The 27,041-nt window shown below is 34.9% G+C and overlaps 1 protein-coding gene across 2 annotated transcripts in view; it reads right to left on the bottom strand.

Annotated features, from left to right (window-relative positions):
- Nucleotides 1-27,041, bottom strand: part of SGCG (sarcoglycan gamma) — a 125,964-nt gene that overhangs the window by 7,627 nt on the left and 91,296 nt on the right. For both annotated transcript variants that reach the window (XM_025996664.2, XM_025996665.2), the window contains exons 5-6: nucleotides 18,991-19,110; nucleotides 9,322-9,394 (exon numbers count right to left, since the gene is read on the bottom strand). In XM_025996664.2, the coding sequence (XP_025852449.2) occupies nucleotides 9,322-9,394; nucleotides 18,991-19,110 (193 nt within the window). The remainder of the gene's footprint in view (nucleotides 1-9,321; nucleotides 9,395-18,990; nucleotides 19,111-27,041) is intronic.

The following is a 27,041-nucleotide window of genomic DNA, read 5'->3' as shown; positions in this document are numbered from 1 at the left end:
ATGTGAAATTTGAGATACACATTAAACTTTTTTAAATGCATAAAAACAAAGTACAGAATTTCAAAGGAAACTAGGTGACTTTTAAATACAAATATAAAAATATCTTTAAATGGGTGATACGGCAATTTATGATCTTATTTAGTAATGAAAGAAGATCTGGCCAGAGGACTTACACCTAGCGTAATCTCAAAGCAGTGAAGAGCAGTAATGTATTTTGAGATTTTGCTATAACCTTTACATGATATTAAAGTATCTCTGGCTTCTAAAGATGAAAAAGTCAAGGAATCTGCCCATACTACTGCGGTTTGTTGCCTCTCATTCATATTTGAAGGAATGCTAAATTTCAATTAGAGGTCAGTAAAAATGAAGGATTTCTTTTTCATATTCAAAATCATTAACCCACTAAATTCTATTCTTGGACACCCAGGGGATCAACAGACCACAAGTAAAGTATGCCTATGCTCTAGAAGATGAGAAGACAGACCGGAAGAGGTAATGTTTAATTAGAATTGAAAAATATCAGGAGTTCCTAAAACTGAAGAGGTACACCAATACCCAAGTATGAATTAAGACATATCCAGCCTCCAAACGCTTTGTGGCAAAATTGCAAAACATTAAAATTATGAGAAAACCTTCAAAGTATTCACAATGAAAATCAAATTGTTTTCTGACCAAAGACCCAAAAGTAATGAATAATATCTTAAAAATGCTGATGTAAAATTATTGTCAGTCTAGAAATATATCCCAACTTAGCCATCATTCAACTGTGAAGGGACTAGACATTTCAGGCCCACAAGGGAAAGTTTGCTGTCTAAGCAGATCCTTAGTGAAAAAAAAAATACTTATGGAAACTAAAACCAAAAGAAAGGAGTATTTTGCAAGAGCAGTTTTGGACATTAGAAAAAAATCAACACAGTGTGGGAATAAAGCTAAATCTGTATTGCCTGAAAAAATACAATGAGAGAGATGAGTAAAAGCTTTGCAAAATATGGAAAGTGAAGTTTGGGTAGGAATAACTTTCTAAATTTTTTGCTATAAGAAGAGAATGATAATGACAAACTTAGTTAGAAAGTATTAATTTATCTCCATGCATATAAAATATAGAGGGTTATCATTAGGGATGCCTGGGTGGCTCAGTGGTTGAGCATCTGCCTTCAGCTCAGGGTGTGATCCTGGAATACAGGATCAAGTCCCAAATCAGGCTCCTTGCAAGGGAGCCTGCTTCTCCCTTGGAGAAGTGACACAGGAGTGACACAGGAGGCCTGTGTCACTGCCTCTCTGTCTCTCATGAATAAATAAATAAAATCTTAATAAAAAAAGGTTATCATTAAAAGAATGAAACCAGAACCACTAGAGGGAAATACTGCAGGGAGAATAAGCAGAAGTTTAATAATCCAACTAAAGGCCAGAAAGAAGAAAAAAATGAAAAGAAAAAGTACAGTAAATAAAAAAGGACATCACAGAAATATTTCAAATAAATCAGTGATCATAATAAGTATAAATAGTTAAATTTACCTATTAAAAGTTAGAAGCTTTAGGGAATTAAACCTCAAATCCAGAAATTTAACCCCTAGACAAACAACTGAAATATAATGATATACCCCACACAAAAAAACAAATCTGACTGGATTAAACACCTTAATGCGAAAAAATGAAAGTGTTTTTGAAAAAATTCACACCTCCCCCCCAACTAATGCCCAAGGAGTATTTTCAATATACCCAAGTTCCTAAGGGCTTATTTTCACTATTCTGTAATTGGATGAAGCTTTTTAAAAAATATTTTATTTTTTAAGTAATCTCTACACCCAACGTGTGTCTGGAAACTTACAACCCAGAGATCAACAGTTGCATGCTTTATTGACTGGGCCAGTCAAGGCAACCCCCCACCCCTTTATTTTCTGTTTTTGGATGAAACTTTCAACTCTAAACTGTTTTTATTTGCTGAATTGACTAAATCTACTATGCTTTGTTTTGATATTTTATGATTTTTTTCTTTTTTCTTAGAATTGCTAGAATTAAGGAAAACCAGCCACACCATAAACTGTCAATTACCATGAGGCACAAATTGCTTTCCTTGTTTAAGTAGACACAAGGTGGTAACCTATGATAAATGAGAAATAAATACTTAGGATAAGGAATATAATTATGCAAGCTGTGTTAGATCAATCAATGCTTCATTTGTTAATTATGTTTATCAATGAGTTGTTTTGAAAACCACTGAAACAGAAGGAATTAAATTCCTGAGATACCACTTTCGACTATTATGCAAATGTATTTGAAAACCAAGATTAAATTAATAATTTCCTAAGGAAATACAGTTGATCAAAATTAACCCTTATTAAAGGTATATTTTAAAAGACAAATTTTCATAAAAGAGGAATTGCACTTTTAAGGAATTATTTTTTAAAAATTAATCAGGCTGATATGGTTCCAGGGAGAATTATATGAAAGCTTTAGAGATCAGAGCATCCCAATTGTCCACAATTATTCCAGAACAATGAAAATGAGGGAAATCTTAATTCTTGAAGCATAAAATTGTTATCTAGACTTTACAAAAATAGCACACAGAAAGCTAGCTACAGACCGGTATCATTCATGTATATAAATGTGAAGGTTCTAGATAAAATATTAGCAGCTAGAATTGAACACCATTTTAAGGAAAGAATATACCATGACCAAGTAGAATTTATTCCATGAATGCAAGATTGGTTCAGTATTAGAAAACCCATTAATGTGACACACTGTACTAATATATCTAAGGAACACATAAATATGACTATCTCCATAAACACAAATGAGCCTTTGACAAAATCTAACAGTCATTTTATTTATAAAATATTTTCTTTACATATTCACATCATCTTACTTAATGGAGGAATACCAGTGGCATTTCCATTTAGAATGGGTAAAGGCAAGGATGCATACTACTTCCACTTGTTTCTCACACTGCCCTAATGATATTGGGACATGGAGTGAGATAAGGGAAATCAGAGATACAGAGTTGCAAAAGAAAGTGTAAGAATATATCTATTTGCAGATGATATGAACGTATATCTGAAAAATCCTAATGGGCCAACATAAAACTCACTCAAAGAATAAAAAGTTTGGTAAAGTCATTTATATAAAATTAACATGCAGCAATCAGTAGCTCTCATATCCAAAACTTACCTTGTAGGAAGATATAATGGTAGATAGAGTAAAACCTCATTTATAATTGTGACAAAGATGAGCTAAAATGCTTAGGGATAAACTTAATGAGAAATGTGACAAACTTGCCTAAAGAAAACTTTTAGGCACTCCTGAAAGGACAAAAATAGATTTTGGTGAATGGAAAGATGCCCTATGTTTTGGAAAAGTAATGTTATGAAGACATCAGTTTTCCCTAAGTTAATTTATGAATTTAACATAATCCTAATAAAAGAATATGCTTTTGGGACACCTGAGTGGCTCAGTGGTTGAGTATCTGCCTTTGGCTCAGGGCATGATCCCAGGATTCTGGGATTGAGTCCTGCATCAGGCTCCCTGCATGGAGCCTGCTTTTCCCTCTGCCTATGTCTCTGCCTCTCTCTGTGTCTCTCATGAATGAATGAATGAATAAATAAATAAATAGTTAATTAAAAAAAAGAATACACTTTTACTTGAATTAGACAAGTTAACACTCAAGTTCACATGGAAAAATAAGAATTAATTGATAGAGAAATGTTGAGAGTCGCTACAAGGTTATGTGCATGTGTGTGAGAGAGACAAGTCCTATCTGACTTTAAAGGATCTTCTAAATCCTGTTTATCAAGATTGGTACTGGCACTGGCACCTGAATAGACCGATGAATAGAATAGAGTAGAAAATACACAAATAGGCCCACCTGCATAGGAAAATGTAATACATGATAAAGGTTGTATTTCAAACTGTAGCAGCAAAAGTAGAATTTCTAATAAATAATCTAATTGTTGGCACTTCTGGTTGGCTGAATGGAAAAAAATAAAATTAGACCTAGACCTCATACCTTATACCTCATACAAGAATAATCTCTAAGTGCATTTGGGATCTACAATGTATCTTAATATAAAAGGGAAAGCCAGATGAGCAACATGGCAGACAACTTCCCCTTTCTATAAGGAAAGTTTAAATTTATGGTTTAAAATCCAAATTCAATGAAAGAAATGATTGATAAATTTGAGTACACAGGGCAGCCTGGGTGGCTCAGTGGTTTAGCGCCACTTTTGGCCCAGGGTATGATCCTGGAGACCAAAGGTCGAGTCCTGCATCAGGCTCCCTGCATGGAGCCTGCTTCTCTCTCTGCCTGTGTCTCTGCCTCTCTCTCTCTGTGTCTCTCATGAATGAATAAATAAAATCTTAAAAAAATAAAATAAAATAAATAAATTTGAGTACACAAACATTAAAAATAAAAAAATGTTAATAGGAAAAATGTTGATATTCAGAATATATATTTGAATATATGTATTTATATATTTAAATAAAACCGTTTAAAAAAGGAAAGAAGCAAAGCAGATGAATTCTAGAAAAAGTAGCCTTAATAACAGAATAAAAATGTGAAAGATGCTTAACCATACTAGTCACCAGAGAAATGAAAAGTAAAATAACACAAGATAACTCATCAGTGTGAAAAGGATCATAAAGTCTGGCAGTGGGACATGGTGGTAAAAGGTGAGGAAAGACAGACTCTAACACTGCTCACAGAATTAGAAATCAGCACAAAGCATTCTGAGAGGCACACTGGTCAGGTTTGGCAAAGTCCAATATGTTTACATCTGAAACCCACACTTTGTAAAACTTGGTGGAATGGACAACTCAGAGTGCTCTTCATGGCTCTTCTATGGCTGTTCTAAAAGAAGTGTTCTTCATGGCTGTTCTAAAAGAAGTCTGAAAAACTGGGTGCCCATTACCCACTTTTAAGTTAACATTGTGTTTTACATAAATTTAAGTATTTGCAAAAGATACCATTTCTGCCATATTATAAACACTGTCATTTTGAAAGAAAACTCATCATGTTACAGTGTATTTGATGGAATCTAAAAGTCACAGAGATTTGATAACCACCAACTTTGGGTTACAGTCCAATATTTACAATATTTTTGCTTAAATTTTTTGCCTGGGAGATTTTTGATGGGCAACTCTTTCATTTGGCTTGTGTATCCTTTTGCTATACCCTTGCTGTTTTGATTTTTGAGCACACCTTATTCACTGGAGCTACAAAATGCTCCAAATTTATCTTCTACATTCACTGTCTCAGTCTTAGAATGAGCCATTTCTCCAAAGAATCCTGACTCTTTTTATTACAGAATCATGAGAAACAAAGTACTGGTTGCCACTGGTTTTATTTTAATTACTTGATTTCTCATTTCTAGAATTTACATTTTTTTTCCAAATTTGCCATTTTTATACTATTTTGCCTTTCCTTATCCTTGTATTCAATTTTTTATTCATGTCTGTTTAAAAATCTCTCATTTTGCTCTACTATGAAGAGTTTGGGCAGGGGTTAACTTGTAGTGGCTGCCAATTCTTTGTCATTTCATTATTATTATTATTATTATTATTATTATTATTATTATTATAAATTCATTTTCAGCAAGGATTGTTTTCCATAGGTGTTTTTATGTCATGGGTAATGGGATAATTTCTTCAATGTAGTTTGACTTCAGTGTAGTTAATGTTAATTTTCCAGCTTTGAGCTCTTATACAATGTGGATTTGGTCCTCTGATCTTGGCTGAGCACTGGCATGAAGGATTTCTTGTGGGTAACTCTTTCAACCAATGGCTCAAGATGGGTTTGCAGTATCTTTGGACTACTAGGCAAATTGTTTCAAGTATCTTTCATATGGGGCCACTGTGTACAAGGCATCTCAGGGTGGGGCATTACACACACACACACACACACACACACTGTGGCTTGGTATCACAGTCTCATAATAAAATTCTAGCCCCTAATCTCTATGGAATCCTGATATCTCCAGGAGTACCATGGCTTTAGCTTTTACTGTGTTCTCACGATGAATTTCTTCTGCTCCTGGGACCTAAGAATGAGCTTGTCTTGGTTTCTAGTTAAGCAATAATTATATAATATATATTTATAAATATTTATTTGCTTATTTATTTATTTATTTATTTATTTATTTATTTATTTATTTATTTATAAGTATACTAGCATTTACGAGTGTTTGAAAAACAGGAGCAAATGTTTCCATGTCCTCTCATTTTACTTATCTAATGATGACACACGTATACTTCTGACTATGCGCTAAGCATTGTTTCCAGCAATTTACAAATAATAACTACTTAATCACCATCACATCCCTATTGTGTTGCACAGGATTTACATTTTACCCCGTGACATTAATGTCTACTGATTTCCTTGTTTCAGTTCAAATGCTTCCTTCTCTGTGATGTCATCTCAAATTACCCTGGGAAGATTTTATGTTTTTTCAACTATGCTCTCACTATATTGTGAACTTTCATCATAGCAAGGACTTACATTGTTCTAACTTGTTTCCATGTTTCCTTTCCCAACAGACTTTAAAATCATTAAGGGAATGATCCATGTGTTTTATCACTGTAGAACTAACAACCATTCTGGTATGTTAACATGTTTAGTACATTTTTGCTGAACTTTTAAAAAAGAATGAGTTATATCATGTATGAATGAAAAGCAGCATGTTAGAATGAAGGCAGCATAGCAGAGTTCACATTTTTCTTGTGAATGATTTTGCTATAAGAAATGTAAATCTAGTTTAAATACACATTATCTTTCTTCTTAAAATAATAATTGTCACCCTTCTATGATTACCATTTGAGCCAATGTAAAAATTTAAATTTGTGATATTTAAACACGTATATTTCAGAGATATATTTATGAATGCATAAGGATCTCAGCCCTACAAAATCCACATCCATTGTTTTCAGGATATTCTAGAATCATTTTCACTTTATCTTAGGCCAGGAATAATAAGGGTATGGGACTCAGAAATATAAAGTGAGGGACGCCTGGGTGGCTTAGCAGTTGGGTGGCTGCCTTAGGCTTGGGTCGTGATCCCGGGATCCAGGATCGAGTCCCACATCGGGCTCCCCACATGGAGCCTGTTTCTCCCTCTGCCTATGTCTCTGCCTCTCTCTCTCTCTCTCTCTCTCTCATGAATAAACAAATAAATCTTAAAAAAAAAGAAATATAAAGTGAAAGTTTATGGTAAGAATTTACAGAAGAAAATATGAATATTATATAATCATTTAGAAGAGTCTGGTCATAAATCAAAGAATAAATCACTCAAGGGTCCACTTAGGTAGAAAAGAGAATACACCCAATGAACATGGACTTTGGAGTCAGAACTGATAGGCTATTTTAATCTTAGCATAGAACATGCTGCTATCTAGATCTTGGTTTTCCTCTCTTGTAAAATGGGAATCAAGTTGCTTATTTTTAAAATAGAGTTAATGATTACATGAGATAAGTTATATACAGCACAGAGCACAGATCCTGCAAGTTGAAAACATTCAGTATTTGTTCATGCCTCCCATCCTCAGCCCATTCCTTCAGGACTTTCTTACAATTTCATCATTTTCTTAATTATTTTGGTTGTAACACTTGGGTTATGTGACCTGCCTTAGTATCACCTTTTAGAAAGCAAGAGGATACTCTTCTGCCATTTCTTTTTTTTAGCAAGGGCCTGATGGATAACAAGCAGATTGACACCCTGGTGGGACGACATAAGATAAATGGTTTAATTTTGAGATCTATATGTTTTAAAACAGTGAAGTAAATTACTTCAAAAAGTAGTCTGGCATCTCTACAATTTTATTACTTTATAATTTAAAAATGGTTTAAGTGGAATTATTTTTAAAGATATTGAATCACATTTCTATCGTAGAAAAGTAAAATGTTCTTCTTCCCTAACTATAATAATTCTGTAATATTGATCTTATGCATAATGATCCTTTACCAAAATTATCCTTTATCAAAATTAATGAAATTGTTCTAATGTAATTAGAGTCACAATTTATTTTCATGCTGCAGATGTTCTCTAAGTGGGTAAGATGAATTGAACCTCATTTGTTTTTGATTAATATTTAATTAGACATTAAAAAATAAGAGAAATGCTTAATTTCCTAACTTTTATTCCATCTAGTGTGATTATCTACTTGGTACAATAATAATAATAAAAATAATTATTTGGGGATGCCTGGGTGGCTCAGTGGTTGAGTGTTTGCCTTTGGCTCAGAGTGTGATCCTGTAACCAGCTCCCCACAGGGAGCCCACTTCTCCCTCTGCCTGTGTCTCTGCCTCTTTCTCTCATGAATAAATAAATAAAATCTTAAAAAAATAATTATTTGAACTCAACTTTCAGTTTACAAAATACTTTTAACCTAATAGCTAATTAAATCTTTCTCAGAATACACTGAGATATGTTACTATCAGTATTTTATAGATGAGAAAGTTTCAAAAGGTTAGTTTGGCCAAGGTTGCAGGCTTCTCTGTGTAAAGCTGGGGACTCCTTCTGTACTTAATTTCCTCTATTATACTAATATATTAGGAGTTAAATTTTCTGCATATACTTCAAATTCAAATACTGAATGTAATTTTAAGTGATACCTTGGACTTCAGGCACTCGTTTTAAAAAAATAGTATTTGATTTTGTTATAAAATACAAATATAATATTGGAATAAACAATTACAGCAATAAATGTTATTCAGTGGTACACTGATAAAGTGAAGTACACAAAGGCACACAGAGACTCTGTATAAAGTATAATTTTACAATCTGGTACTAGTCAATTTTATATATTCTGACATTACATAAAGATATAACAAAGGTTGGGGACATTATGCTAGGTGAATTGAACCAATTGCAAAATACAAATACTATATGATTCCATGTATATGAGGTGCCTAGAATTGTCCAATTGGAGGAGACAAAAAGTAGAATTGTGGTTTCCAGGGGTTGGTAGAGATGAGAATAGAGAGTTGTTTACTGGCCACAGAGCATTAATTTTGCAAAATGAAAAGATTTCTGGAAATGGAAGGTGGTGATGGTTGTACAGCAGTGTTAATGTACTTAATACTTTTGAACTGTACATTTAAAAGTAGTTAAGATGGTGAATTTTCTGTTTTGGGTGGATTAAACATAGGGAGTCAGTACCACTTTTTACTTCCTTTGGATTTTAGTAAGTATTGACTAGTTAATAAGAGGAACATCATGAGAATAAAGATAATTAATGGAATAAGACATGATCTGGTAATGACTGCTAAGATATTATCCCACATATATCCAGGTATCATCCATAAAAGAGTTTGTATCTGAACAAAATTCTTACCTCAGGTCCTGAAATGGGTCAGCTCTTACGAGGGGGGTCTCCACTGAATGTTCAAAAAGAGCACCTTCAGGGCCTAAACAAAACCAGAGGTGCATCATTTTACAAAAGTAAAACAAATGACATCAAACTATTAAATATTTAGTCTATATATTAAAGCACAAGTAGATTTAGAACTTGTGGCTGAATTTGTACAGATGTAAGAAAACATAACTGATATATAGGAAATAATACATAGGATTTTTAAACTTTTATGGTGAGCTGCAATTACTCTAAGGGTGTCAGTGGAACTCTTTTGTAAGGAACTATAACTCTATAATTAGTATTTAAAAGTATGACAATTACTTAACCAGCTAGCGATATTATAGTGACACGTGATAATTGTAATGCACATAAGTACAAGGCAGGCATAAAGCTTATAAACTAATACGTATTATTGTTACATAAAAGCAGCAATTTCTCTATCATTGAAATTGTCAGTGTTCAAATTATACGATCTTTTATTATTGCTATTTGGCCTCAAAGTAAATATTCCTCAGAATCTATTTGCATATATTAAAATAGATTCTTCATAAATGGTTTTATAAAATAACTCTTAATAAATTATTGATTTTCAGAGTAACTATATTTCCCTTATGTATGCATTCATATTTGATATTCCCAACTTGATTATATAAAAATATATAATTGGTGTAACATCAATGAAAATAGAAACATATTATTGGGGTCATATAATCTAAATTTTAGGGAAAAAAGTTCCACTATAAAATATCATTATGTAGATGATGCACTTAAATAACTATAAAACATGATCCTGTATAAATATTATTTGTATAATGAGAGTATAATAATAAAAAAGTCCAGTCTTGCAATGTTAACCTTGTTTTTAAAGAATGTATCACCAAGATTAGATATAGTAAATCGTCTGGTCATTTTCACTATAAGATATCAGCAGTATTTGGATGATACCATCCGATTTCTTTTCTGGGTCCTAGAATAATTTATGATGAATGGATACTCATGTGAAGATCTGTAGTAAGACTATGGCACAAATGAATTGGATGGTGTGAAGACTTGATGGACAGAACCCAACACTGAAGGGGAAACTGCTCAAAGGCTACGCCCTTCTTCTCTACATGCTGCTTCTGTGAGTTCTTTTGGTTACAGAAAGAGAGTTCAGTATGAATACTTCTGTTCAAACAGTGGATAATATCTATCGAGACATCTATTAGATTTTTATGCTGATAATTATTAAGATTGATTCCACACATACATTGAGTATTTATAGCCTGAAATGAGCTTTTCAAGTGATACAAAACCAAAAAAAGATTTCCATTGCCCTGCCTCGCAGCCAAACCTTCACATGATGTCTCCAACCCATTCTTTTCTGCCATGCTGCAAATTGCCTTTTGCCTTATTACTCCAAAGAAAATGCTCTTGTTAAGATAATCATGACCTCCATGATGGCATATTCATGACAATTTCAGTCCTTGTCTTTCCAGGACCCAAATCCTCGGATCATAGTCTCTCTTGGCATCAAGAAAATGGCTCCTGGTGACATTCCTCTTACCACATTATCTGTTTCTTCATATTCTCCTTTAGTGGCTACCCTTCCTTTTTATCTGACTGGGCTCTATATAATGTTGGCATCTCTCAGAGCTCCATTGGTTGACAATGCCCCCATTTGTATCTTTAGTCAAAACTTCATCTCTGAGAAATAAACAGCTCACATATCCAAGAACTGACTTGACATATCCACTTGGCTATTTCACATATACCTTGCATCTATGCAGCTAAAACATTAACTGTCTATTCTCTTTGCCTTGAAAATGTGTTCTCCTCCTCAGGCTTGTCCATTGCCTAGAGAATAATGTCATCATCCAGGAAACAAATATTATCTCTCCATCTTTGACCCCCTTCTCTCAATTTCTGCCATCCATTTGATCTATTGGCAAATCTTTTATGTCAGTTCTTAATTTGAAATCATTATCTTCCTTCAATGACCATTGTTACCACCTCTTCCAGGTCACCAGCATCTATTGCCTGGTGACATCTTCCTAACTGGTTTTACTGTTTCCTCTCTTTCCTCCAAACAATCTATTCTCCCTTGTAATGATTATATTGATCTTAAAATGTATAGAAAATCAAAGAGTACCACTTGAAATAATTCAATGCCTTTCCATTGTACTTAAAACAAATCCTGTCTTTATAATGGCCAGTAAGAACATGCATGAACTGCTTTCTCTGTATCTTCCCTTATACCAAGCTTCTTTCAGACTTAAATTCAAAATGATAAAAAAATCATGAAATAATACGACATAGATAACCTCAAATAGAACAGGAATCAAAACAGATGTAAATATTTTAAACTCCTCATTACAAAACTAAAGTTTTTTAGATGGGGTTAAAAAAATAAATTCCAGTCAAGCCCCACTTTCAAGAGAAATGTAAGTCATTTGATGTGAGAATTTAGGTTGGAAGATTTAAAGAGGCCATCAAGGTCTTACAGAAATTTAGAGGAGTCATCACACAAGGAAGTGATGGTTAGGATTGTTGGAGTCATACTGAAATAAAGAGGGGAATGTCACACACTTAAGAGAAGCACAGTTAGAGTAAATATTACTGGACCACTGACATAATCAAACTGGAGCTAACCTACCTTCAGACTTCTCATGTAAGATAATATAAATTCTTATCATTTAAGCCAGAATTAATTAGGTCTTTTGATCCTTTCAGCTGGAGATTGTTAACAATGGGCCAAATCATCAACTTGTTCACAGAGCTTCACATTACAGTGTTTAGAGATCTTGCATATGTTCTTAAAGGATAGGGTGATCTCTTAGCATCTTCTAGATCATCTGTCTTCATGTCTTTTTAAAGGACCTGGACTTATCATCTTTGTTTATATTCACTTTTTTCAGCTGCTAAAATCTTACTTTCCAGATCCTCTTTTTTATCAGTGGCTTTGTGAGTGACCCCAGCATTTCTGCTCCATCACTTCTGACTTCATGTAAGCCTGCTTAGCTGCACAGGTGCAAAGAAATTGAACTGGCTTCAGTAAATCTTGTTTTCCTCTAGAGGAATTGGATACCATTGCAGGTCCATGTTTTTCTTACTAAATGTTGGGGAATGAACCCAGCCTAGCAAATCACTGCGAAGGAATTAAAGTGTATTTTCTGCCAGAAGTCAGTTCTGGCAATGGCATAAAAATTTTTGTTAAGATGAAATTTTGATGCTAGTCCAGTAATGTGTTCTATAATTGGGGTTAACAAAAAGGGCATGCTAACTTTGGTCACTTGGTAACTAATTCTATTTTTAGGGGGAAAATGAGACTGTGTAAAGGTCTTGGTCAGTTTTAAAGTGAGTTGGTGAAATTATTTAATCTCCTCCATAAATATGGTTTAAAAACAATTCTTCAATTTCCTAGCTGATGAGAGTCTAAATGGAAAGTTAAGGGTTTTTATTTTATTTTTTAAATTTTAAAAAAGATTTTATTTATTTATTCATGAGAGACACAGAGAGGCAGAGACACAGGCAGAGGGAGAAGCAGGCTCTTTGCAGACTCCTTGGTTCTGGGATCCCGGGATCACGCCCTGAGCCAAAGGCAGATGCTCAACCACTTAGCCACACAGGCGTCCATGTTAAGACTTTTTAAAGAATGCTACTTTATTGAAATATATTTGCCATATAACATGGCATAAAAAAAAGGTGTAAAAATTGTAAGGTATAAAACATGTTAACATTTATATATTTGTCATTGTAGTGATAACTAGCACCTCCATCATGCTACATAATGGTCCTTTCTTTTTAGCGAGTGCAATAGTTAAGTTCTAGCCTCTTAGCAGTTTTGATAACTATAATACAATATGTTTTCTATATTCATTATACTATGCATTAGACCTCTAGGGCTTACTTACTACTTGTTCCAAGTTTGTATCCTTATATCTGTCCCATCCCTCATCCCCATCCACTGGTAACTACTGTTTCATTCTTTGTTTTTATGAGTTTGGCTTTTTTATAGTCCACATATAAGTGACATCATACAGTCCTTGTTTTTCTCTGTCTGACTTACCTCACTTAGCATAATGTGTTCAAGGTCTATCCATTTTGTTGCAAATGGCCAGGATGTCTTCTCTCTCATCACCGAGTAATATTCTATTGTATGTACCTACCATATTCTTCTGTTGATGGGCACTTAAGTTGTCTCCATATCTTGGCTATTGTGAATAATGCTGCAATAAACATGGGAGTGTATGTATTTCTTCAATATCCTGTTTTCATTTCCTTTGGGTATATATCCCCAGAAATGAAATTGCTGGATAATATAGTAGATCTATTTTAAATTTTTTGAGGAACTTTAATAATGTTTTCCACAGTGGAAAACATTTACATTCTACTGACAATGAAAGCCATTCTAACAAATGTGAGACTGCATTTTGATTTTGCTTTGCATTTCCCAGATGAGTAGTGGTATTGAACATTTTTTAATGTATCCGTTGGAAATTTGGATGTCTTCTTGGGAAAATGTCTATACAGTTCCTTTGCCTGTTTTAAAATCTGAGTTTTTTGGTTTGTTTTTGAGTTGTATGAGATTTTGTTATTCTCACCGTTATTCATTTGAATGAGCTCTTTATGTACTTTAGCTACTAACCCTTTATATGATACACGGTTTGTAAAACCTTTCCCCACTTTGTATGTTGGTTTTTATTTTGTTAGTTGTTTATTTTGCTCCGCAGAAGCCTCAAGTTTTACAGAGTCCCTTTGGGTTTTGTTTTTGATGTTTGTTCTTGTGCCATGTCCAACAAATCATTGCCAAGACCAGTATTGAGGAGCATCTTCTCTGTGTTTTCTTCAAGGAGTTTTATAGCATCAGCTCTTATGTGCAAGTCTTGGATTAATTTTGGGTTAATTTTTGTGAGCCATGTTAGATACCAAATTCACTGTTCTACATGTATTTATTCAGTTTTCCCAATACCATTTGTTGAGAAGACTATCCTTTCCTCATTTGGTTTTCTTGTTGAATATTAGTTGATTGTGTATGTGGGGGGTTTAATTCTGGGCTCTCAGTTCTGTTTCATTGGTCTATGTATTTATTTTTATGCCATACCATACTGTTTTTATTACTCTAGCTTTGCAGTACAGTTTGAAATCAGTGTGATACCTCTAGCTTTGTTTTTCCCCTCAAGATTACTTTGGCTATTAGGGGTCTTTTGTGGTTTCAAATTGTTTTTCATATTTCTGTGAAAAATACCATTGGTATATTGGCAGGGACTGAGTTGAATCTATAGATGGCTTTGAGTGGTATAGACATTTTTACATTATTGATTCTTTTGATCCATGAATATGGGATGACTTTCCATTTGTGCCTTCTTCCGTTTCTTTCAACAAAGTCTAGTAGATTTCATTGCATAGATCTTTTATTTACTTGGCTAAATCTATTCATTGGTATTTTGTTGTTTTTGATACTATTGTAAACAGGATGGTTTTCTTTATTTCTTTTTCAGATGTTTCATTATCACTGTATAGAGATGCAACTGACTTCTGCATGATGTTTTATCCTGCAACTTTACTGAAATTGCTGATTAGTTCTAACAGTTTGTTTGTTTTTTTTTTTTTGGTTGAATCTTTAGGAGACTTTATACATACCAGTTATATCACCTGCAAATGGAATCTGCTTAAGAATTGAAGAGAAGATTCATTTTATTCTTTGAGTACTTAGACAAAGGTAATGGCAAGAAAACATTTCATGCAAGAGTCAAGATGAGGATTTAGCACAAGTCAAGAATTTGGAGTGTGCCACCTTGAAGAAAGAGCAACTTGACTCCTCCTCTTACATCTCATGCTTAGGGTAGTTATGTAAGTAACCAGGAGAGACAAAAGTAAAGCAAAGCATTTAATTTTCTTTCCCAGTCCCCAGAGTGAAACTGGCTGTCTCTCTTATCAGTCCTCTTGTCTTGGCTTTCAACTGCTACTGCTTCTGCTCCAAGAAACTCCAAGGGCTACTTGGAATCAATCCATTTAAAACAAGACCAAATTTTTATAGTGAATAGTGGAAAAAGCTTTAATGGGAATTTATTTTTAAAAATCAAAGTTTATAAAATATTATATTTTATATTTAGCAAAACAGTTATAAATAACTATGAAATCATATAAAATGAACAAAGAATAAATCAAGTTTTGTTTTTTAGTGAAATTTTTCTAACACAGTTGGAATTGTATGATGACTTTATTAAATTTTTCTGTGCCACAAATTATGACAAACTTAACTACTTGAAACAGTAACCACTTGTTAGCTCATAGTTCTGTAGGTCAGAAGTCCTACCCAGTGGGCTTGGCTAGATTTTATGTGGATTTTAACCACAAGGCCAAAATCAAGGTGTTAGCCATTCACGGCTCTTTTCTGGAGTCTCTGGGTAAGAATCTGGTTCCAAGCCCAGTCATGTTATTGGTAGAATATAGGTCCCTGTGGTTTTAGGGGTGAGGCTCTGTTTTCTTGCTGTCAATCTAAAGCCTAAGACTCTAGAAGTTACCACATTTCTTGTCATATGGCCCCTTCAATCTTCATACAGCAACAGAGAGCAAATCCTTTTTGCATTTCAAATTTCTCTGATTTCCCTTTGTACTACCAGCCAGAGAAAACTCTCTACTTACAAAGAGCCTATATGATTAGAATAGATCATTGAGAACTAATCCTTAGATGGACAGACTCTTTTTTTGCCACAGAAACAACATAATTATGAAAGTGATATCTCATCACATTCACAGATTCTTTCCATGCTCGGAGATGAGGGAATTTTGTAACGGCAAAGATCACTGGGGGTCATTCTTAGAATCCTGCCTACCACAGTGACACAATATGACATTGTTTGTATTTTTAACATATGCAGTAAAATCATCATAACAGTCAAATCAATAGCACTGTCGGTCTTCTCAAAGATGAATATTTTAATCTTGGGATAGTAAAATTATTGATCTTTGAGGTACCTATCATGTCATCCTCTGTTAATTTTTATACTTTCCATCTCTGGCAAGTCTGATTTTCCAAGTCTTGTTTTGTTACTGACTTTGTTGGTGATTTCAATATTTCTACATCACTTTTGACTTCTGGGAACCCTGAATCTTTTGCAAGACTTGCAATTTTATTTCACAATCAATTTTTCCTTGCTTTGCTGCATTCTGTACAATATTCTCCAGTCAATGAAAGACCAGTGGGTAAAGATGCTTAGAGCTGTAGTGGGAAGCACTGACAGGTTGAAGTTGTTCCAGGTCACACATCTACTCAGTCGAGCAGCTGGGACTGGAATTCAGTCTGGTTCTCAAAAAGTTATCCACTCTTATTTTTTAAAAATATTTTATTTATTCATTCACTAGAGAGAGAGAGAGAGAGAGAGAGAGAGAGGCAGAGACACAGGCAGAGGGAGAAGCAGGCTCCATGCAGGAGCCTGATGTGGGACTTGATCCCGGGACTCCAGGATCACACCTTGGGCCAAAAGCAGGTGCTAAACCGCTGAGCCACCCAGGGATCCCCTCCACTCTTATTTTTAATAATTGTCTATTAATATCCATTTATTAATATTCATTCATGCTCTACATTGTGGTTAGAACAATTAACATCACTTTTTCTTCCTAATAAACCTAGTAAGCATTTTTCTAGGACCAGATCAATTCCTCTTTCATTGAGAAACCTTGTCTGACTCATTCTGTATCTCTTTCTATCACACTCTGGCACAACTGATGCCTTTCTCCAGGCTATAGCTCTTGGCCCAAACATCTATTACAATCCTTAGCAGACTGTGTCCAACCAATTAATTTATGTTAAAAGCTCTCCAGCTAAAATGAACATTATGTAAAAGGAAGTATGTCTTAATTATTTTGTACTACAGGTATTTAACTTAATTATTAGCAGATAGTACACATTAAATCATAATACATAATCATAAATACATAAATGATAGTAAAGCCCAGAGAAATAGTCTAGGCTTAAGGTAAATCAGTGGTTCTCAACTAGAGGTGATTTTGCAACTCCTTCATCCTGCTGAAAACATTTGTCAACGTTTGGAAACATTTTGGTTGTCATAACCCTTGAGGATAACCTTTGATTGTCTTTCCTTGGGGAAAGAATAATGCTACTGAGTCTGTGCAAAAAGTTAAGGGATACTTGCTAAATATCCTGCAATGCATAGGATAGCCCCACACTTACACCAAGAATATTATCCAGCCCAAAATGTCAGTAGTGTTAATGTTGAGAAATTCTGAGCTATACACTATAGAGAGGGAGTAACACCCCAGAAATAAGGAGATAAGTCAGAACTGTAAAATTTCTTGCATTTCTTTAATCACAACATTTAGGGAAGCTATGAACATACTGAAAAAATGAAAAGAGTCAGGGTCTGGATCAAAACTGTACTGTTCATATACTCACCACTTGAGGTTGCCTTGGTGAAAAGAACTCCATACTGTTATAGTGGCATAATGACAAGGAAAGTACACAGTACTTACAGGTGTAGTATATTTGCTCTAGTTATTTTCATTGGAGAGAAGGGGAGTTTGGAAGAAATTTGCACCTCAGACAAAAATAACTATGAAAGAGAAGAAGAATATAACTTATCTTTAAGAAGGTAACTGAAATATGTGCATGTCAGGGAGAGCAGCTATATGGAACCAACATGTTTTTTTCATGTTTTTTTCTGGACAAGTCAGCCTAGGGAGTGGTTCTCAGCCTGTGGTCCCTAGCACTAAAGCATCAGCATCATCTGAGAACTTATAAGAAATGCAGATTCTCATGTCCCATTCCAGACCTACTGATTCAGAAACTCTGGGGATAAAGCCAAGCAACATACACTTTGATAAGCCCTCCAGGTCATTCTGATACATACACGCAGGTAATAAATAATCTAGTTGCTTATCAATTTTTCTCACCTGTTCCACTAAAATTAACATCAAGACCTGGAAGGAGCCCTAGGCTAAGAAAAGTTTCACTTAAGCGATGCCTTGTGTAGGATGGCTTGGTTTGAAACAATTGGTCCTGTTTCTTGGACTATTTTCTGTACAGATTTCATTGCCTGAAGAAGTGCAATAATACTTTATCAAGAATTCTGATGTCTTCTTCATATACTAATCCACTTAATTCAGCAATGCTAGTAGACATCATCAATCCTGCCATTTGCAACTATGGATGGACCATGGGGGTATTATGCTAAGTGGAATAAGTCAGAGAAAGATAAATACTGTGTGATCTCACTTACATGTGGAATATAAAAAAGAAATCAAACTCATAGATACAGAGAACAGATTGGTGGTTGCCAAAGGTGGGGGGTGGGCCTGGGCAAAATGGGTAAAGGGAGTCAAAAGGTACAAACTTCTAAATAAGTCCTGGGGATGTCATGTACAGCATGGTAACTATAGTTAACAATACTGCATTGTATATTTGAAAGTGGCTATGAGAATAGATCTTGAAACTAATACAACACTGTGTATTAACTACACTGCAATTAAAAAAAGTTCTCATCATAAGAAAAAATCTGCTACTGTGTGTGGAGATTGATGTTAACTAGATTTACTGTGGTGATGATTTCACAATAGATATAGATATCAAATCATTATGTTGTATACCTGAAACTAATTGAATATTATGTTAATTACATCTCAATTTTAAGAAAAGTTATCACATACCAGTTACTCGAAGTTTATCTGTACCAACCACAACTTCCTTTTCATCCACAGTAAACAGTGGCTTGCCATCCTTGGAGTTGATCTGAAACTGTTGACTCTGGACCTCTACCATTTTGGGACCTGAACAATTCATTAAAACAGTTTATTATGAAGTGTTTACTATATGTAGTGTCAGAAATCTCTATGTTTACATGTCATATCACCCAGCAATACCAAATTACTAAATATATAAAATCTGTTACCAATAGTTCTTTTTAATTCTATGATTAATTTTTTTAAGTTCTAAGCTTAAATCTATAAAGCATAATGTATAGAGATGCTGAATCACTATGCTGTACACCTGAAATGAAGGTAACATTGTGTGTCAACTAAACTCAAATAAAAAAATTAAAAAAACTAAATAAATGTGCCAATCTAGATCAAATATATGAATGGACACGCTATCCAAAGGTTTTTTCAACTTTACAACTTACCTAAAATAACATATTTCTTCTACTCAGATTATTGAAATTTGTAATCTTTGGAATATTAACCAACTAAGGATTATGTATTCTGAAAATGTGAGATTTGTGAAAGATCATTTTATGAATGGCTCACTTCAATGACCAATGTCAACCCAGAAGATGAATCATACTCAGATTTCCTCCTGTGCCCTTATTCTTGGGAGAGGTCCTCAACTGTTACACGCTGGAGGAAACAGACATCACCGTGGAAAAATACTTTCAAGTTTCTGTCCTTTCCCTTCCCCTATGTCATTTTTGTCTCGTTCATGCCTTCCTTCTTTATATTTCAGTGACAGAGGTATCACTTTCCCCTCCAAGTTTCATCTCATCAGATGAGCTTTAGACTCATTGCCTGCCAACTCATTATTTACTCAGCAAAGATTTAATGGGTACTCCCATGTGATGGGCACTGGGGATACTGTGTCCCCAAGAACATATGTGACCCTTGCCTACTCTCAGGTGTTCATCGTTTCATGTTTCCTAATTCATCTTTGTGCTTCCAGTCTTTCTAACCCTGGCAGCATAATGGATTAATCTCTCCAGAATGCAGCTCTCAGCATTTGCACAAGGAGCTACATGTGTTTCCTAATTCTTTTGTGTGTTAGCTTTATAGTCTTATCTGGGAGAGATACTGAGAAAATGAATGGATGTCTTAGACTTTTTATGTGTGTGTCCCTGTATCCTTCCTAGTACTCATTAAAGTTGATAGATACCTAACCAGAAATGAAATAGAAGCTCTTCAATGAATACATTAAACAGTTTTGGATATGGTCAACAACATATTCTTATGTTATTTCATTAACTGGTATTGCAAGAGTCTTCAGGGATTCTTCATTTAAATATGTCTGTGTGTGTGTGTGTGTGTGTGTGTATGTGTGGTGTGTGTATGTGTGTCAGTTATAAAGTGGAACTCATTTTTCCTCTCTCAATCTTTTTTCCCTTAAGGAAGCCAGACTTTATTTTTTAGATACTTGCCTGTATTTCTGCTCTTTGTACTTTTACCCAGTCTCAGTCACTCAGGGACTCAGTGTCACCCTTTACCTCTTCTGGGCCACTGCTATATCTTATACTTTATTGTATAAATATTGCTTTACATTACATGATGAATATGCAGTTATGGGTATGTAAAATTGACAGGGAGAAAAAAATCTGGAATAATTTATCCAGTAAGACCTCTCTGTTGAGCTTCCTGGAAATTCATATAACAGTTCTAGGAGGTTTTATTAGGTAAAAGGGGTTTAACTACATGACTGATACTTTTTCTGTAACTACTGGTTCATATACAGTGATGAACTAGACAACGAGTTTAGGAGCATAATTTTCATGAGTAGCAAAGTCAAATGAACCTTTACTCAAGTCAAAGGAAATGCAAAAATGCAACTCTTGATTTCAGGGTTGTGAGTCCCATGTTGGGTGTACAGATGACTAAAAAAAATAAACTTAAAAAATGAAAATGCAAAAAAGTGAGTCTGTACTATTCAGCACGAATTTATGGCATGTTTTTCATGTTCAAGGTTCTGTGCTAAGAATTGAGGATACATAAACAAGTGGGATGTAGCTCACAACTTAGAGGAGTTCATAGCCCACTGAAGAGAAAAGCATATGAACCTAGTTTCAGGACAATTTGGGAAGTGCTGTGATACAAGCATGGGCAGGATCCAATGAGAGCCCTGACAGGGAACCTATGGTCTATTCCAAGGCTCAGAAATGGCACCCTGGGGAAATCATGTCTGAACTGACCTTGAAGAAAGAGTTTCTGTTTCCCTGATGAAAGGAGAATGAGACATGCCAGGTAGAGGGAAATACTTGAGTAAAGGCACAGAGGTGAATAAAATTCTATCTTTGTTTTATTAAATACAAGCAGACATTGAATGTTAAATTTAAATATGTAAAAAAATTAAATATGTTTTCACTTTAGAAAACACTATTAATATACCAAGTGATGACAAGCCCATAATCATAGGGATAGTCATCTCTTAAAATAACTGGGTTTCTAATTAAGCTTTTAAATTTTATTAATATTCTACTGGTTTTTATTAACCTAGCTGAACACTTATTAGAGCTAAGCAATAATCCTCCATTGGAGTTCTTTAAGAAATAAGATAAAAATTCTACCTTGCTGATAAAAATAAGAGCTATCTGGGTAAAGTAATATTTTTCATTAAAGGCTTTGGTACAAAGAAGGAAATGAAAAATGAAGGAAATAAAGGAAGGTTTTATGTTCTGACCAATTAAGTTTGCAAAATTGGCTTGAGGGTTTTGCTGGTGAAAATACAACCAAGGTTTTCCTGACATACAGAATCCTTGACAGCTTCAATGGGATGTGTGACTTCCTCTTCACCCCTTCCATCTCAGGCTCATTCCCCCACCCTCTTCCCATATATACCCGGCAAAGAATCAGTCTCTACATTTCATGTTTATCCTTTATTTCTTGTGCATAAATGAGCAAACACATATATATTTTCTTATATTATTTTCTTACTTCCATGAAAGGTAGCATACAGTAGATTCTCTTCTGTACTTTACTTATATTGCTTACAAATACATCCCAGAACTTCATATCAACTCTTAGATATTTTCCTCATCCTTTTTTACAGATACATGTTAACTCCCACATGGATATACTGGCCATTCAGCCATTTACCCAGACATATGGATGTGTGAGTGGTTTCCAATGCTTTGCAATTAGAAATATTGCCACAGAGAAGAACTTTACACATATATTTTGTTTTCCTGGGGTTGTATCTTCAGGATAGATTCCTAGAAGTGGGATTATTGGGTCAACAGGAGTGTGTATATATATATATATTTGTTATATTTTGCCATGTCTCTGACTATATCTTTTTGTACAGCATTGACACAGTAATGTTGCAGGCATCCTTCACCCATCTGCACATCCTCCTAAATAAACATTGTGTTTTCCTTCAAAGAAGTTCCCCTTTTATTTTTTTACTGTAAAATTTTCAAAATGTAGTAGAACTTCAAAACTTTTAAACATAAGCAAATATTTTTTGAGTTACTAGTTTTCAGAAAAATTATACAAATTTAACATTATACCCAGAACGGAAAACTTGCTTGGGAAGAAATTCATTCTATATTTCTTCTTTTTCAGACATGCATCTTGTGGTGTTACCTTTTGTCTGAGGGAAAATCTATTTTTCAGACTGGGTATTCTGGTTATAATGCCTCATCATAAAGGTCTTCCCCTTTGTGGTTTTTTTTTTTTTTGGAACTGGAAAGTGAATTCATTTGGGTTTTCTTCCTAACATACTATTTTTAGTCTGTCTTTCCAGCCACTGTACTCGTTAATCTTGTGTGCTCTACAGACTTGGGCTCTTATGAAAACATTCAATATCCTGAAGTATAAGTCACTTGTTTCTGGGCCTACTGGTGGTATTTCAGTATATTTCATTTTTGGGTTTCCTGAGGCAGCACTGTGTTTGTTCCTCAGTTGGAAGCAAATCTAGGTAGATTTTCTGGAAATCTTTCTGGATTAAAATCTGCCTAATTTTTTTAAAGTTAAAAATGCTTCCTTTATTACATAAAGCCAATACTGCTACTTCTAAGTTCAACTGTGTGCATCTCTATATTGTTCAAAGTGTCATGCCTGTGATGTTAAAGACAATCACTTCCAAGTGTCATCAGGTAGTGGCTTCCTGTAGGTGTCATCCACAATCCCTGCTCCCTGTTCCACAGACATTCAACAACCTGTTCTAGGGAATGAGCAAGTTCTCTCAGGCTCTGGCGTAGACATAGACTCAAGGTTCTTCCACACTTTCCTATGCCAGAAGCACATGACTCTGAAGGAGACACAGTCAAAGATGCTGCAGGTGACCCAGCTGGTCACTACGCCATTTTATCATCTTCATTAATGAAGTGTTGTGATCATAATGGAGCCCTAATCTGCATTATAATAACAAGGTGTTGCACATTCTCCTGAGGACACACCATGATTTTTATGTCCAAGATGCAAGGTTACTCTCCAAACAGTCTCCCAGCTAGCAAGTGGAGAGCTCACTGCAGGTACAGGGAACTGCTTCCTGCACTCCAACTGCATGCTCAAAATAGTGCTTTGTAAGATCAGCGCTGGTTAGAAGTGTTCTGAGGGCACAAGTTTTGGCTTTCCACCCCTCTGTGAACATACTAGTCAGACTCTTGGCAAGTTCTCACTGTTCTTCAGTAAAGAGTGACACATGTAAACCCACTCACCATTGGCATCCTTCTTGCCCCAAGACTGGTACTTTCCCACCTATGTCTTGTCATTCTCTACCTCTTTCTCAATTCTAGAATGTCTGCTCTGGAGATGTAATCTAGCATCAAATTCTTCATATTCTTGCACTCTTGCTTCTTTTTTTTTTTAGGATTTATTAATTTATTTTAGAGAGAGAATATGCAAATGGCAGAGAGAGAAGGAGAGAATCTCAAACAGACTCCTTGCTGAGTATGAAGCCCAATATGGGGCTTAATCTCATAGTCCTGAGATCATGACCTAGATGGAAATCAAGAGTCAGATGCTCAATGGACTGAGCCACTCAGGCACCCCTTTGCACTCTTGCTTCTCTCAAGACCTCTATAGACTCACCCCAGAATCTCCTGCAACATCTGAGGATATGGTGCTCAGAAAAGCCAAATCAAAGTTCTAGAAGATGTCATCACAATCTTCTCTTTGTGTGTTTTACACCGGGTAGATCTTGGAGGGATCTCAGTGAAAGGATATCGAGCTGCTATCTTGGATAGCATTGATTATCACTATCATGACTTCCCTAGACTTTTTGTCAATTACAAAATTGTTGCCCTCAGAGCAATGTTGATGTACTTGTGCAGCTAACAGAAGACTCTTGGTTTTTTTCCCTTTGAAGGGGTTTCAGAAACAAAGGTTTCTGAAAAAGGTACAAAAGGATCAAAGTTAAAGAGCTAAAGCCCATGAATTCCCATCAATCTGAAGACAGCATCTCTAAACATCACCCTCATTTCAAACCTCTTCTCAGAGCATGCTTTGTGCTTTAGCAATTCATTTGCTGAACTTGGGAGATCATTAATCAAGCGAACAACTGAAAAGTCAACCTCTCAGTTATTCTGCTTTTGTCTCCTGAGTACATTCTTAGATTCATAGCCTGTTGCAACTGTATGTTGGGGGCTTCTCTTCTCTGTGGCACACTGCGCTACAAGGTCCTTCATCCTCAGATCCTGAGTCACTACCCTGTTTCTCTTATTTCTTTAGGAAGGATTTCAAAGCAGCAATATCTTGGTGACTTCAGAGAAATATGCAGCTGGGATAATGCTGGTATTTTTGGCTTCATTTCTAATATTTCTTCCATTGAGTTAAAAATCATCACATGGAAAGATATCTTGGCTGCAGGTACACTGCTATCTCGTAATCAAGCATGCATGGAATTCTGTAATACTACATTCACTTTATTCATCTGTTTTACCTTATATGCTTTATATTAGGCACACTCTGAGTATATAAAGTCTTTTGCAGAAGCATATCATGGCAATGCAGAAGTTCTAAGAACCCTAACAAACTTGATGGATTGATGAGATTCTTATTTCTCAGCTTTGCTATTCGAAGACCTGGATCAAAGACATGTGTGATTGTAGCAGAGGGTCTCTTTCAGCACCCATGAAAATGACTTGTATGTCTGGGTGGCAGTGACCAAACAGTGCCATTAACATCCCCAGCTTCTCCACTGGGTTTATTTGGTGGTAGTTTGAATAGGTTCACTTGGATTGGTAGCGACTACAATGCTATAGAAATCACTCAAGGTAGACGCCAGTGGTCTGGCTGGATCACATTCTGTATCTACTGCCAGTTGCTGGAAAGCTGGTGCTCCACAGGCTCCACTGGCTAAGTTCTCGTTAAACTCAATTGCCAAAACTGGCCAGCTCATCTGAGTTGTTGCTTGCTTACTTCTGGGAGTGTCTTATTTTTAAGCTAAACAAAATTCATTTCTATTATTTGAAATTGAAAGAAAATTAACTGTGCAAACCAGAGCTGCACTTAGAATTAGTAAGATTCCATTACTGTTGCTATGAATTGGTATCTTTCAGTTCAAGGATTTGAAATGCTAGCTACTATTGATTACTTGCCAATGTTTGATTTCTTTTGGGATTTAAACTTTTGGTTTTGACTGTACTGGTTGCCATTTTTTTCAGTAGTTTTGTAATAAACAATTGTTCATTTAATTAAGTGGGATTAATTTGCTTAGTTCACAGAAATTACATTTTAATATCCAGGTTGGCTAAATTTAGCTTCTTTCAGAAAAGATGAGGCTGGAATGACTGTGATTATGGGAAGTCATTTACTTGAAAATAACCTTGGTGAGCTGAGTGGTATATTCCCTGATTCAGGGTTCTTAATATAAAAGAGGTTTTCCAGTGAAAGTTTATTAGGAAATCACTCATTTTAACACAATCTCAAGCATGAAACACCATGGTTAAAACTCATGATTTAAGGTTAATTTAAACTAAAGTAATTCTAATGGGAAATTTTTTTTTCTGTTTTTTTTTTAAAGTACATTTCTTGGTCACAAAAATGGTAACCATACTTGCAGGAACTAGGGAAGTTACTGGTGTGCAATAATTTAGGGATATCTGGTTGGAGAGAGGGAGTGTTACACTCCTGACTGATGGAAATAAGTCCTGAGGTTTGCTTTTCCTGCTAACTACTCATTCCTGTTAACTACTAATCCCTGATAACTGCTAATTTGTACTACCTCCTGGTTTGGCTTTTTCTGCTACATAGTGATGTTTTCTTAAGCAAATGAACTTTCCACAGCTTCATTTTTTTTTTCATTCATGCAATTAGAGACAGGTTTATATTATGTCTAACTCTCTTGTATGATAAATGAAAATCCACATTCAACAAAAAATTAATGAGGCAGTATTTGTATTAAAACAATTTTATAGGAGTGTAAAAGGAATCTTTTCATTTTGGAGTTCCTAAGAGATACATGTATATTATTTATATGTTATTACGTACTTAACAGCATATAGAAAGTAGCATATTAGGCATCCGATAAATGTTGAACACATGACAAAAGATGAGCAAAAATCCCTCAAACACTTAAAAGTTACAAAGAATTTTATGAAATAAAGGTGAAAGATAAATCATGATACTACATAATTCATTAAGAAAATACGATTTGATTTAGATAAGTTTCAAGACCATGTATGCTGGGTAAACTCAGATTTATCTCTAGACTCACTGAGAATTTTACTGAACTTAGTGATCAAACAAACTTTTAAGCAAGAGATATATTCATTATTAGGAATAAGTTATAAATATTAAAGAAGAACATATAATACGGAACTCTTGTATTAGTATGATAAAAAGGAACCATTAGGTTAATTATATGGCAGTAGTTACCAATGTAACATTCTGTTTTGTAAAAACAGCCATTAGAAAAGAGACACTGAAAGTTACTAGTTTGTGTTGGCAGGACACAATTTACCTGTCTTCCCATAATCCAAAGGGCCACCCAATTTTTTGGACTTGGCACATCTATAGACTGCTGATAGTATAGAGAATGGGTACGTATTCCATCT

The sequence above is a fragment of the Vulpes vulpes genome, chromosome 9, assembly GCF_048418805.1.
Source record: "Vulpes vulpes isolate BD-2025 chromosome 9, VulVul3, whole genome shotgun sequence".
Classification (NCBI taxonomy): domain Eukaryota; kingdom Metazoa; phylum Chordata; class Mammalia; order Carnivora; family Canidae; genus Vulpes; species Vulpes vulpes.
The sequence above is the reverse complement of the archived record's forward strand: the minus strand, read 5'-3'. Positions and strand labels throughout refer to the sequence as shown.